Raw genomic sequence first — 12,746 nt, 5'->3', positions numbered from 1 at the left:
CATTAAAAAGAAAGCCGGAAAACCACACAAATGTTGCGAAGTAATTTTGGGCCTACCCAAAGCACGGAGGATGAAAAAATACTGACTAAAAATTTTAATTTTTCTCAAGTTTTACGTTTCAAGTGAACAAAAAATAAGCAACATGTATGAAAGTACAACGTTGGTACGTCAAAAACATCTGCTTCATGGCACGAAACGCTAATTCTAGTTTATAAAAAAATGTACAGATAAAAAAAGAAGAACATTTGGTTTCAAGAAGAAGTCAAAAAAATTTCATTCTAAAAAACAAAAAGGTAATAGAAAATAAAACTGCGAGTAAACAAACACAACCACATTCAGCTTTTTTATTTAATTAGAAATTATTTCTACGCTGTCCGGTCATATTAGGCTGCCTTAATTTTACTTAGAAACATTTTTGCTATTTGTTCACTGGCATTAGGCGCTCGATGTTTCTCTATATGTGCTTCCATGTGATTGATCATCATTAGCCAGATTCACGAACTTAATCCTTCTGCGAAATTCGCATTGTTTATGTATCTTTTTAGTTCATTTAATTTTTTAGACTTATTTTGATTATAAAAATTTATTGCTTTATTTGTGCAAACTTTTGAGTAAGATTCTGGTTTAAAAAATATTTTTTGAAACGTTCATTATTTAAAATGATTCAAGGTAAAAGTAGAACATATTTAAGCTGGAATTGTGGTGATGCTTGAAAGAATTTTCTGAAACCATTACAGAAATGTTCAAATGGAATGAAATTTAATATTTTTTCAATTTTGTGCTACGATAATTCTCATTCAATTCATTTTGAAAGTGTCGGAATAGGCAATTACATTTTTAGGCAACATTTTTTTATACAACCGTTATCGTTTCTTTGTATTGAATCATGAAATCGTCGGCAGAAACCAAATAACGCAAAGCATTGAGATCTCATTTTGAAATGACGGGCCTGGAACGGTCACTTCACTCCACTTTATTAATTCTTTCGAGATTTTGCTTCAAGCATGTCGTTCATTTAGTTGACTTCTGACGGAAATCAAGCCTTCTATCGCTACGTGTTCATGCATGTTTTTATTTGCTTTTTATTAAATATACATTATATTCATGATGTACATAACCCTGTCTGTTACTGTGTGTGGTGTTTGTTGCGATAATATTTATATAGAAATTTCTGTGATCAATAATAATAAATAAACATTTGTACCTTTATTAAATTATATATTTGTATATATATATATATATTGCAAGAACGAAGTGTATATGGCAGTTGTACTCATTTTTTGTAATTCATTTATTGCATTTATGTAGGCTTATATATATATTTCTATTGTTTTATATACGTTCAACCATAAATAATTTTTTTCATTTTCATGCGTTAGAATTTTTGAAAAAGTAATAGCAAGCAGGATTTTTGTTTATGAAAGCCTCAACGCCACCAATACACGACCACCATCAGCCGTCTCTGATCTTCAGTTTGCAGGTCAACATTTTCGTCATTTTGTACACCACCCCCATCTACAAATCATCTTCCAGTTGCTTCTTTCAACAACAGATGGACATGAGTTTTAACATTTTCAATAACAAAACTCTTTTTTTCATAACGCAAAAATTTAATTGTCTGTCTGTAGCGTAAACGTTATTTACAACAGCTACAATGAAATAACCTGATCCCATTAACAAAAAGCAATCATGATCCCGCTTAAAGAATAAACAAAACAACAAGTATTTGATTAAAAACCTCACATAAATAACTTACAAAAAAATAAACCAGAGCCAAGTAAACAACCAAAAACGACATCCACTCGATCGTACATGTGCACAAACACTGCACAGCACAGACATTGGTATTAATTTATTTTAGCATCGGATCATAATTGAGCCCTTCGCTTATATGTGTGTACTTTATGGTGGTCCTTCATTGTTTTGCATAACGAGTTTCTCCCGATGTCCAATCATGCGTTTGATTGCATTTTGCTCTTTCGTGCTTCGCGTTTTGTTTGTCGCCTCCCACTACTAGTATCGACGAGTCGTTCATGCCGCTGCTGCTAGAGCATCTGCTGCCACAGACACTACCACCGACGCTGCTATTGAAAATTTTGCTAATGTTGTTGTTAATGTTTTTTGTTGAAATCGATGTTGTTTTTGTCAATAACTTGGCTGGTTTTTTATTTAAATGCTGAAGTTAATTTTTTTAAGCTTTGTAAAGAAGTGAATGTTATTGCATACAACAGCAAAAAATTATTTAATTATGTTCCGAAATGCAATAATGATATTAAACACATTTATAATAGCGACAAAATGTTTTTCGTTTATTCATTCATTTATTCAATCAACCAATCAATCAAACAATCAATCCATCAATCAATCAATTGATCGATCGTTATTAGACATTATTACCTTCTTACTTTGCCATAAAAGTCAAACGTAATTCAAGCAATAATGTTGACAGGTTAACGCTCCAATGTTAAATATATGTGTATATAATATATTTGCGATTTTAAAAAAAAAACATTAGCAGATATCTTGAATTTAAAATTTTGATGTTTGGTTTTGTTAATTGTGTTTTTGTGTTCTCCAGCGTTTGATACCTTTGTGTGCATTGCGTGTTGTTCTGGATTTTTTTTCGATTTCACCTTTGTTCGTATCTGATTTTGGTACAATTGTTTTGTTTTGTTTGCTTGTCAATCGTACGATTAGTTTTTCGGTAGTTTGTTTGATCATCGTGTTTTTTATGTTCGTTTTAATGTTTGATTGCTTGACCGTTTGTTTGTTTGCTTGCTTGTTTGTTTGCTTGCTAGTTGGTGTGATTGTTTCACTGTAGTACTAGGGCAAAAAAAGCTAATTGATTCAGTCTGGAGAGTAAAAGAGGTACCCGCAGGCGACTATGCAATTAAATCTTGGGTTCAAAAACCTGGAAAAACATTTACGTACACGTTAAAAAACATAAACATGAACATTGTACATGCAGTTGGAATGAAGAAATGTGTAAATAGATGAACTGTAAGGAAGTGTGATGAGCCTGGTACTTATAACATAACCGACCGTCTAGAGAGCTAATCACATTACTAGGAATGAAGTGATTTATTTTAGCTATAATTCATTTGATACGCACAGGTCGACACACTATAGCACTTAATCATACATCGAAAAGCTTTCATATATCATCAGAGATAGCATTGCTTTCTCAAAAAAACATAACATAAACATGGACAAGCAATCACAAATGCACGCACCTGACACAAACACATTGTCAACGCACAAACATACACACACATACATACACATACATACACGCGACACAACATCACTCACGCACACACGTTGGTAAATACTTAATCACGTATAAATAAAGTTGCGCAGCATGGTGCCCATTGTAAAAACTGGACTGAAATTTGTAATGAATTTGTATGCCACCACAATTACAATTAGACTTCGGACATTTCTGTGAACAGAAGACTAGCAGAGTTACACGAAACATTATGCATGCGTTGTGGTGGTGTGGTGTGTTGTGGCGTGTTGTGGTGTGTCGTGGCGTGTTGTGGTGTGGCACTAGTGCGTGTTGTGAAGTAATGCGATGTAATGTGAGTAAACGATGCTACGACAGATTTAAAAGTACTACGGACAATCATGACAGAAAATGCGATCGCACTCAAGATGTGATTACGAAATGTTTTTACGATTTTTAACATGTAAAATGATGCGGATTAGGAATAACAAATAATGAAATGGGCGTTTTTATGGTTGTGATGAGGGAATTGTAGTGCAAAAATGAAATTTGTTTCTTTTTTTATTTTTAGAGAGTTTTAGAATAAAATCTTCCCATGCTGGAAAATTTTTAAGTGGTTTTAAGGTTTCATTTCGAAAAGTGCTGTTCAAATTGACAAATAGTGAAATGGTCCTTCTATAAAATTATCCGAACAAAAAGTGGAAAGAAATATCAATTTATAAATATTTAAATTTGCAAGCAATGAATAAATAATGATCAGTATTGCAGCAACTAATGTTTAAAATAATGACATTTGGATGATTTTTAAAAATTCTTCTTGAAGCATGCTGGTTAATTGATATAATAACTGATATGTTAATCGCAGGGAAGTTAGTAAAAAATGTTAAATAATTAAAAAAAATGAACTCACTTTTTGAGATACTTGATACAAATATTTCATTTTAAAATAATAACAAGCAAACAACACACAGCAACAAAATTAACTACCAAGTTTTTGAAATGTTTAAATTAAAATTATTAGCCTTGGACGTTGTTTAAATTATTTTAATTTTCATTCAATCATTTAGAACAAAAAACAAATTTATCAGTTTATATTAAAACTGTCAAAAAATTACAAACTTGTTATAAGTTAACGATAAAATAAAGCATATTGAAGTACAACACAAACATACACCTGAAAAGTACAAAATAATAAAAAGTATTCAGTACACTGCAGCAAAAATTGAATTATCATTCGAAGAGAGAGTGAGTGACCAGTTGGTGAACAAGCACTTTCTAATGAAGAACAAGACGTTCAACAGATCTCACTAACCACATTCTGCCCTTTTAAACGCAAAATTTCCATCCATACATCGCATATATGGTAACTATCTTACACCGCGTAAACATGGGCTTCACATTAAATAAATATGGACGTAGTTATTGTATATTGATATGTACGCTTATATGTGCGTATGCTTATATAAGTGTATATGTGTGTGTGCGTGTATTAATGTCTAGGTATGTTTGCGTGTTTATATATATATGAATATGGTGCAGCATTCATACAATCACGAGCATGTTTGATACATTTGGTGCCTCGAGAAGGAAATCTCGTCAAGTGCGTTACGTGAAGTATGGTGTATGGCCTGCCTGCTCGATCGCAAGCCTAAAAACCAGGTATGTTATGTACTAATAGGTGTGTCATTATAATTATATATAGGTAGTTTTATTTACTTATTTATTCCCCTGTTTATTTATGTAATAATCACATATATGTTATATTTCTTATATGAATCAACACAAATTAAACCAAGCTCTTAATAATTTCATTTCTTGATAACTTTAGCACTAAATTACGTAGCTCTGCATACGCAGAACTGCTTGCATGTCATTCTATAATTGTTTTTAACTTTCGTGCCACAAAAGCTGTGCCACACCACACCACACATGATGCAGGCATGTTTTGTACGCACTCGCAAGCACCGCATCGTATGCGCATGTCGCTTGGTCAGAAAGTATTCGAACCAGGATATCGCGTAATATCAACGCGAAACATGGAACTTTTTCCGGCTGAGCTAACTTGTGGGTTTAATGAAATTTATTGTTACACTTTAATTTGTAAATTTTCTTTAGAGGATTGTTTCAAGTTGTTTAATGCGTGAAAATATTAATGACTGAATCATAATATATCAAAATGATATAACTAAATGACTCATAAAAGTCATTAAACTACTGATAACAAAATTAAATCAAAAATTCTTCATTACAATGTCATTTGATGTGATTAAAATTGATCCAGTGGTTTAATACATATATACTTACATACATATGCACGTATAGCACAATCGATAAGTTTTTATACCTGGCAATATATAGTTATGGTATTTTTAGGGCTTCTTCCTATTTTAAATCGTCATATGAGCTAACGTAAAAGCAACTCGCTCAGTGCTTCATTTTTGTTTATATTAGAGCATATTTCCCGGTAAAGCATTGTAAGCGATGGATAAAATGTCAATTTTATTTTCTTTACGACCGGCACTCTGTACGCACGTATTTCTTTGCTTGAATAAATTGTAAATTTATGCCTGTGTATATTTTTGAATGTAGAGCTTGCCGATGTGAAGACTTCTTTGGTACACAGCCGAGCTTGATGTTTCTCCTAATTCGCTCCTCTGTGTTACTGGTGCGCTCACATGTTTGATACACGTTCCTTGGTGGAAAAATTCGTGAGAAACTATTTGGTTATATTGAAGTCACTTTTATAAAAAGATTTAAGTAATTGGTATTATTGTGTTTGCTCTGAAACTAATTATAATTTATAATTGAATTTACTCTCACTCTATTTTACTCTTTCTCTCTTTATCTCACGATATACTTTCGTTTAACTTTCTATCTTTATTTCTTTCTTTTCCATTGTTTCCCTTCTTTTACTCCGTCATTTCCTATCCACCACAATTTTTCCTCTATTCTTTCCATGCCTGGTTGTCGGTCATAATGCCAGCATAATATGTCGATATATATGGTCGTTGAAGCACTCAGCAATACAGTTACAATGGACGTATGAACGCATATTTGCGGGCATAAATTTCAAGAAATGAAACGTCATTGACCTTTCAATGAACGAATAATCTGCGTTGTGTGTTTGATAATAACTAAATAAACAAAATGCAAGTTAGTTTCACTACTTATTTCAAAAAATGTACTGTTAACTTTTCATGTTTTGGTATACAACAAACGTCATTAAATTTTGTGAGTTGTCAGCCAATGTTTTTGTATTTGTTTGGTTTGTATATCAACATTTCGAATTTAGGCTAGTTTTGGATATAACTCAACCTACAACCCGTTATTCCCTTATTACTTTTGATGAAAGTTTTAGTACATATATTCAATTCAATAAATTACTTTATTTAAAATCAATCATCCTCATTTCGATTTTGCGTGTGCGTGCGTCTGTGTGCGCGACTGTGTGCGCGTCTGTGTCTATGCGTGTGTGAGTATACGCTGCCAGCACTCTTCTATCCATCTGTCAATGCAATTCAATCCTCTTCATCACTCCATTTATTCGTTCAGTCATTCAATTTACTCCACCGAGCATAAACGGCGCGTAAAAACATCAAAGCGGGAAGTACGCATGCATGCAGTTATTTAGCTGTAATTCATTACCTTCATTCATCTTACCTCACTCTTCTTCTTCGTTAGTACGGTGTAAATTACGTCTGCTTCTTGGGCAGTTGTACAAACGAATAATGTAGCGTAATATTATTTTTGAATGAAACAGCAAAAAAATAAAATTCTTTCTGTGTTTATTTAAGAAGGAATATCGACATTTGCGAATCAGAGCGTTTAACCATTTGCACGCATTTTCTCATAAGTAAATGAAATTTCATTTTATTACAAAATTCCCAAAAAAATGGTTTTCCTAGTCTTCTTCTTCGTCATTATTTCCAATTCCATTAAGTTGTTTCAAATCGAGCGGAAATTACGTGTATCGTCCAGCAAGATTTAATGTGTTTATGCGAGGAGATAGGCATTGCACTGCATATGCCTGCTACGCCCTACCCAGCCATCGTTGGTTCAGTACGAAATCACTTCTCAACGCTTAATGTCTGTTCCAAAGTTTTATGTACATTTATTTATATTTAAGTTTGTTTGGGTTCCTTTCTTTACATTTACTCAATATTATCCTCTTTGTCATTTGAAGTTTTTGTTATTCTGTCGATTTAAAGTTTTCAATTTAGACAGTCTAGTTCATTCTTGTTAAATAAAAGATTAATATGTTAACAGAATTCTGTAGTGTAACATTCATTGAGTAACTGATTGATGAGATTATTGAATTTTTAACCACAACCGAAAGAGTGCTTTTGTAAATCAAACCATTCTAACCTACTTACCTACCTACCTGCCTGTCTGCCTGCCTGCCGACGGACCGACGGACCGACCGACCTACCTACCTTCCTACCTACCTACCTACTACTGCTACTGCAAACTGCATGCACCTTCTAACAATTTTGTTGAGTACGAACAAACAAATCTATTTCCAAGCAGAAGCAGAAGCATAGAATTTTGGTAGGATTAGTAGCCAATAAATGTTGTAAATAATTTCTGAAGAATAGCTAAAACTTATAGCTAAAACATGCAAACTGCATGCACCTTCTAACAATTTTGTTGAGTACGAACAAACAAATCTATTTCCAAGCAGAAGCAGAAGCATAGAATTTTGGTAGGATTAGTAGCCAATAAATGTTGTAAATAATTTCTGAAGAATAGCTAAAACTTATCCAAGCAATTGCTTCGATTTTATTCCAAAAGATAATATGGACGAATATATTTGAAGACCTGCAAAGAAATTGATAGATGACATTACTGAATGGACTGGTGTCGGTATTCTGAATTTAATAACACTGCCTAAGGATAGAAAAGGTTTTTGGAAAGAAAAAAGAAAAGAAATGTAGAAAGCATACCATCGGCCTCGACGGTCCCCTGATGGACAAAGGAAGATCATTGATTGATTGATTAAACTATGAAGTTTGATATATTGTATTTTATTTGTTCTTCCAAATCTGACGACGTTTCTTTTTTTAAACGGCACAAATAAATTTGAGGCTCATTTTAATATTTATAAACGTAGACTGATAGTGAAAAACAAAATGATCTCAATAATTGCTATTTAGATGTTTTAAAACTTGAACGTGAAAAAACACAAATCTGCATCGACACAGAAGCTAGATTTGTTGAATTATTTTATCACAGATTATTTCGTATCGTATCGACTAATTCATAATAGCCGAATAATTTCTTAAGTTTCAGGACAAATTAATATGTAGGAAGCCGGTCTTCCGGCCATAAATTTTATATGTCCAATTGATTTCTAATAAAACAGCGATGCGTGGAGCATTCATTCTTTATCGCAAGTAAGCCTAATTATTAATTACACAATAAAAATTCAGCTGGTAACGCACTAGATGGATATTAAAGTTTATTATCATACGAAATTGATTTTCCACTTGGATAACATTTTTGTTGAATGACTCGTCCATCAGCACAAAACAACGAAATTAATCTGATGGATTTATTTGATTTCTTCATTCAATTTTAAGATTTTAGTATTATTTAACAGCTTCTTGTTGGTTCATAGTTAAGTTTTATTTTGCAGATTTTCGATGCAGTTTTGTGCTGTTCTAGTTTAATTGTGATTTTTTACTTCATTTTTTCGCAATCGTGTGTTTTATAATTTTATTTCGAAGTAATATACGAAAGTTACAAACGTTAGGAGTTCAATATTCAAATGCGTTTGTTTAATAAGGTATCATAAATCTTTCCTAGCTTTTGATTCCATTTATGGAGAAGGTTTTTATGTAAGAATCGGGTCCAGTAACAAAACAGTGTAATTTTTGTTCTCAATTTTTTAAACAGTTGATATTGCTAAAGAGATCATTGTTGAAAAAGTTAAATAGTCAAAATCCTGTTTCAAAACACGGGCTAGAAGTGGCACCAAGACTAGCTAAACTACGGTACTTGAACTTAACTTTGACCTGGAGGCATTTGCGTCATACTGATAGCTAGATGATATCAAAGCTGTTTTTGCTTACAGTAAAACTTATAATGACAAAAATAGGATGAGAAAAAAATTGTTTTTACCTGGAAAATGGCTTTGAAATGTTTCAAATGGTTTTGATGAAGAAAGATCAACAGTGGAAGAGTTGAAGTCCGCCAAAAAATTGTCACAAACAATCTTTTTCATAATATTGTAATAAAATGCCACTATCTAGAACAATTATCGGCTGTTGCACTACTATATACGCAGCATTTACACTGAATGATACGCAGTGACACGGTTTCATGGGTGTCAATACAAAAATTAAACGCTTCGGCATTGTGTCGATTAGAATTAACTTAAAAGTTATCGTCGCCATAGCTTTACCTAACCTCGTTCGCTGCTTAGTACGATGTGGAATTGTGATTCGGGTTATTTAAAAAGAGATTTAAAGTTTGAAAGTTGGTTACCTGTTGTTTTATTTTAAATTTAAAACTTTAAGACAAGAAGCATGAAAAAATACGTGTCAGCCAAGTACCAGCACAAGGTTCTTCGAAATTTATACAAAAATTTCGAAAATGGAAGTTTTTGTGATCTAACCATAGTTTGCAAAGACGCTTCCTTCAAAGTGCACAAACTTGTTTTGGCATCTAGCTGCGATTTTTTTAGCTCAATGTTTCAGTTTAATTTCAATGAAAATAAAAGCAACACAATTGATCTGTCACACTCCAAAGCGAGCATCATCAGAGCTGTGATCAAATTCGTTTACACTGGTTGGTTAGAATTGGAAAGGTTTTGAAATATGTGTTTGTCTACTTTTCTGTTGCACATACTAATTATTTATTGCACAGGGAGTGTGAAATTAACAGAAGACAATGTTCAAGATCTCTTAATAGTGGCTGATCAATATGGTTTGTCTGATTTATTTAAGATCTGTACCAAATTTTTGGAGAAAAATATATATGCTTCTAATGTTATTGGTTAGATCAATTTTTTAAATAAATAATTTTTTATTCAATAGCTTGTTAGCATCATTCTTCCAATTATAGTGTTTCACAAAATAAATGTTGTTAGATTCTGTTATGTATTAATTTATATTTAATTTTACAACTGAAAAAATTCAATTTATTAAAATTAAACAAAAAAATTTTATTACTTTTGTTGTTCTTTAAAAAAAATTCAAAGTAAACCCTTCATGTTCTAGGAATTTGTAACTATATATTAATTAATGATAACAAATGGCTAAAAACCAGTTATATTTTTAATTTTTAGGCATGCACATGTTAGCAGAACAGTTGAATTGTATAAACTTGAAGAATCATTCATTCAAATACATGAAGAACAATTTTAGTGATGTTGTTAAATCTGATGAATTCTTATCTATGCCACTCAATCTCTTCATCAACTATATTTCAGCTCCAGATCTCTCTATATGTACTGAAATTGAGGTTCTTTCTTTTTTTTTAGAAAAACTTTGCCCATAATTTTAAAATTTGTATGTTTTATTGTATTATCCTAAAGTGGTTTTATTTGAAATGATTTTTTTCTTGATGTTCGCATACCTAGGTATTTGAGGCAGGGTTGGCCTGGATATGTCATGACTTGAAAGAGAGAGAATCCAGTGCTGAAGAAGTGATGAAAACAATGAGAATTTCTGTTTTACCATATCCAGTTGTGAACGACAAACTTCAGTTTTGTTCATCAATAATTGTGAAGAATTATTTGGGCAAAGTTATTTCTGAAATGCTGAATGGTGATTATGGCAAATCTATATGCAGATCTAACAGATTAATGATTGAATGTCCCATAAATCGTTTGAGTGCCTCTCCGAGAATTTATTTTATGGAGTTGATCTACTCACCTATCAGATGTAATAGATCATCATCAATGATGTATTACGATGTTAGACGAAATGAAATGAAAACCATTCCTTTAATAAAACAGCAATCAGATGACACAGAGCAGTTGATAGCTGCTGTTGATAGGAGGATATACTTTTTTGGTGGATTCGGTAATTTGAAAACAATTGAAATGCTGGATACGTATGAAAATCAGCACAAAACACTTGGACCATGGCCTCGCAGACGATCTTTTGGTGCTGCATGTTCTGTTGGCAATGAAATCTACCTGATTGGTGGCTTACATGAGACTGACAACTTCCACTCTGATATTGACATCTTCAACACATGGACAAAAAAATGGCGGGTGTTACCATTTCCTAGGGAGTATACCTCTACTCAACACCTAGGGGTCGTTTATTGGAAAGGTTTGGAATTTTGATTTCCATTAGCCTACAACCTTACTTTGTACTTTGAATAGAGCACTGAAAGGATTAAAAATCATTAATTTTAAGAATTAATCAACACATATTTTAGACTTGAAAACTCACAACAAGTGTTTATTGAAATTAAAGGCTTGATCTATATAATTGGTGGAGAAAATGGGGAACAGGAAGCCGTGAGTCAGTGCCTCATCTTCAACCCAATTACAGAAAAGTTTGATGACATGCCTAACTTGCTGACTCCAAGATCTAGGTTTGGAATCAGCTGTTACAAGGATCACATCTACGTTGCTGGTGGGTTTGATCACGACTCGAACATACTCTGCACTATTGAAAGATACTTCATAGAACGGGTCTGTTTTATTTATTTACCAAACAATTCAATGTTGAACTAGGTAATTGTTGCGGATATAAATATTCAACTAAATTGACATTCAATGAAAACATGCTATTGGGAAATTATATTACTTAAATAATTTTTATCACATAAAATAGGGCCATTGGGAAAAAGTAAACTCTCTGAATGTATCAAGATATATGCCAACAATGGTGACAGTCTTAGATAAGTTGTACATTCTTGGTGGAAACACAAGCTTATCTTACTCAAGTTCTGCTATCTTTGAAGTTTATGATCCACAGAAGAATAAATGCTCTAAAATAGAGCCACTCTTACCACTCCTAATGCATCCATGTGCCATTGCCATCTGATATTCTAAATTTAAACTCATCATTATTATAAAAATTTAATTTTGCAATTTAAATTAATCATTTTTTCAGTATTTTTTAGTTTAATTTTTGCTTGTTTTTTTCCTGAACGGTTTTATTTTCTCAGACACTTGCAAGAAGCTAACCACATTCCAATGTTTACTATTTATTACGCATATACTTGTTACAAATCTGGTGATTGTATCAATATTTTATATAACATTATTTGATTAAACGTTCATTTGTTTTTAGAAGTCTTTCATGGTTCGAATTTTGTGTACAAAATAGAAATAATTTCAGACAAACCTTGTTTGTATAAAAAAAACTACTTGTATTACTTGATGATATCACAAGGTTCTTAAACGATGCTGCAACTGCAATTAGAAAGAGGTTTGTGATATCTGAAATTTTATTGCCTTTATTAATAATGCAACAAAAATTGATGATTTGACGTCGGCACCAATCGACGATGTAGAACGTTTTTGTAACAGTGTTTGTTTATGGTTTTTGTAGAAATT

General features: G+C 32.3%; 1 protein-coding gene across 1 annotated transcript; it reads left to right on the top strand.

Annotated features, from left to right (window-relative positions):
• Nucleotides 1–9,753: 9,753 nt before the first annotated feature.
• On the top strand, nucleotides 9,754–12,231 carry HELRODRAFT_168385 (hypothetical protein; the record flags this gene model as incomplete). The annotated part of the gene is made up of 6 exons (XM_009014248.1): nucleotides 9,754–10,015; nucleotides 10,094–10,222; nucleotides 10,515–10,690; nucleotides 10,809–11,508; nucleotides 11,638–11,876; nucleotides 12,019–12,231. 6 exons carry the CDS (start codon nucleotides 9,754–9,756, stop codon nucleotides 12,229–12,231), a joined length of 1,719 nt encoding a protein of 572 aa, XP_009012496.1.
• Nucleotides 12,232–12,746: the final 515 nt, after the last annotated feature.

This window comes from Helobdella robusta (genome assembly GCF_000326865.2).
Source record: "Helobdella robusta unplaced genomic scaffold HELROscaffold_13, whole genome shotgun sequence".
NCBI lineage: Eukaryota > Metazoa > Annelida > Clitellata > Rhynchobdellida > Glossiphoniidae > Helobdella > Helobdella robusta.
The sequence above is the reverse complement of the archived record's forward strand: the minus strand, read 5'-3'. Positions and strand labels throughout refer to the sequence as shown.